At 66.4% G+C, this 774-nt stretch overlaps 1 protein-coding gene across 7 annotated transcripts in view; it reads right to left on the reverse strand.

Annotated features, from left to right (window-relative positions):
• Positions 1-774, reverse strand: part of HDAC7 (histone deacetylase 7) — a 38355-nt gene that overhangs the window by 16817 nt on the left and 20764 nt on the right. For all 7 annotated transcript variants that reach the window (XM_027768322.1, XM_027768320.1, XM_027768323.1 and 4 more), the window contains 2 exons: positions 347-527; positions 82-148 (listed from right to left, as the gene is read on the reverse strand). In XM_027768322.1, coding sequence (XP_027624123.1) covers positions 82-148; positions 347-527 — 248 coding nt within the window. The remainder of the gene's footprint in view (positions 1-81; positions 149-346; positions 528-774) is intronic.

A 774-nucleotide genomic window follows, 5' to 3' on the forward strand; every position in this document is an offset into this window, starting at 1 on the left:
GGGGCGTGGGGGGGGGGGGCGGTGGTGCTGGGGGGCAGGGGCTCTGAACGGGTCCGGCTTAGCGGCCGGTGGAGGCCTGACCCAGAGAGCCGCTCAGCAGTCAGTAAGGACTGGGCAAAGTGGAAGGGCAGGGGCCCAAGCCCGGGCACTAGAAAGAAGGGGTTGGGGGGACATAAGGAGAAGAGCCTAGGGAGTGAAGAAGGAAGGGCAAGGGGTGGGCAGGGCTCAGTGGGGATGTGCACAGGACAGGGCTGGAGAAGGGCAGGAAAGCGGGGCCCTTCCCAGGCTTGGCCCCACAGCAGGGTGCAGGGATCCAGCCCTTCCTGGGAGAAGCAGCAGGACTCACCAGTCAGCAGGGGGGTGTGAGAGACTGAGGGATCCAGGAGGAGAATGGGCTGCAGACGAGAGGGCAAAGTTCCCCCAGCCTCAGGCTCCAGGCCATGGGGCAGGAAAAGGGGTGCGTGGGGGCTCCCCATGACCGGCCCTCGAGGGCCCAGAGTCGGATGGGTCCTGCGGTCACTGTCAGCCTGAGGGAGAAGTGGGGAGGAGTCACAGGAAAGAAGATTCCAGCAAAGAACAGTGAAGGTGATGGGGCGAGGCAGGAGGACAGGGAGTGAAAGAAGCTGGGGAGCTTGGAGTGGGGGAGGGGCGCCCCAGCCACTCACCCTGGCAGGGGCGGGCAGCCCCAGCGTGATTGCGGGCAGCAAGGACACTGTCGGCAAGGCGAACGGGGCCAGAGAGGTCTCCTGCAGCCGCAGCCGCTGGCCCCAGAGG

The sequence above is a fragment of the Tupaia chinensis genome, unplaced genomic scaffold (assembly GCF_000334495.1).
Source record: "Tupaia chinensis unplaced genomic scaffold, TupChi_1.0 Scaffold145870_1, whole genome shotgun sequence".
NCBI classification, from domain to species: domain Eukaryota; kingdom Metazoa; phylum Chordata; class Mammalia; order Scandentia; family Tupaiidae; genus Tupaia; species Tupaia belangeri.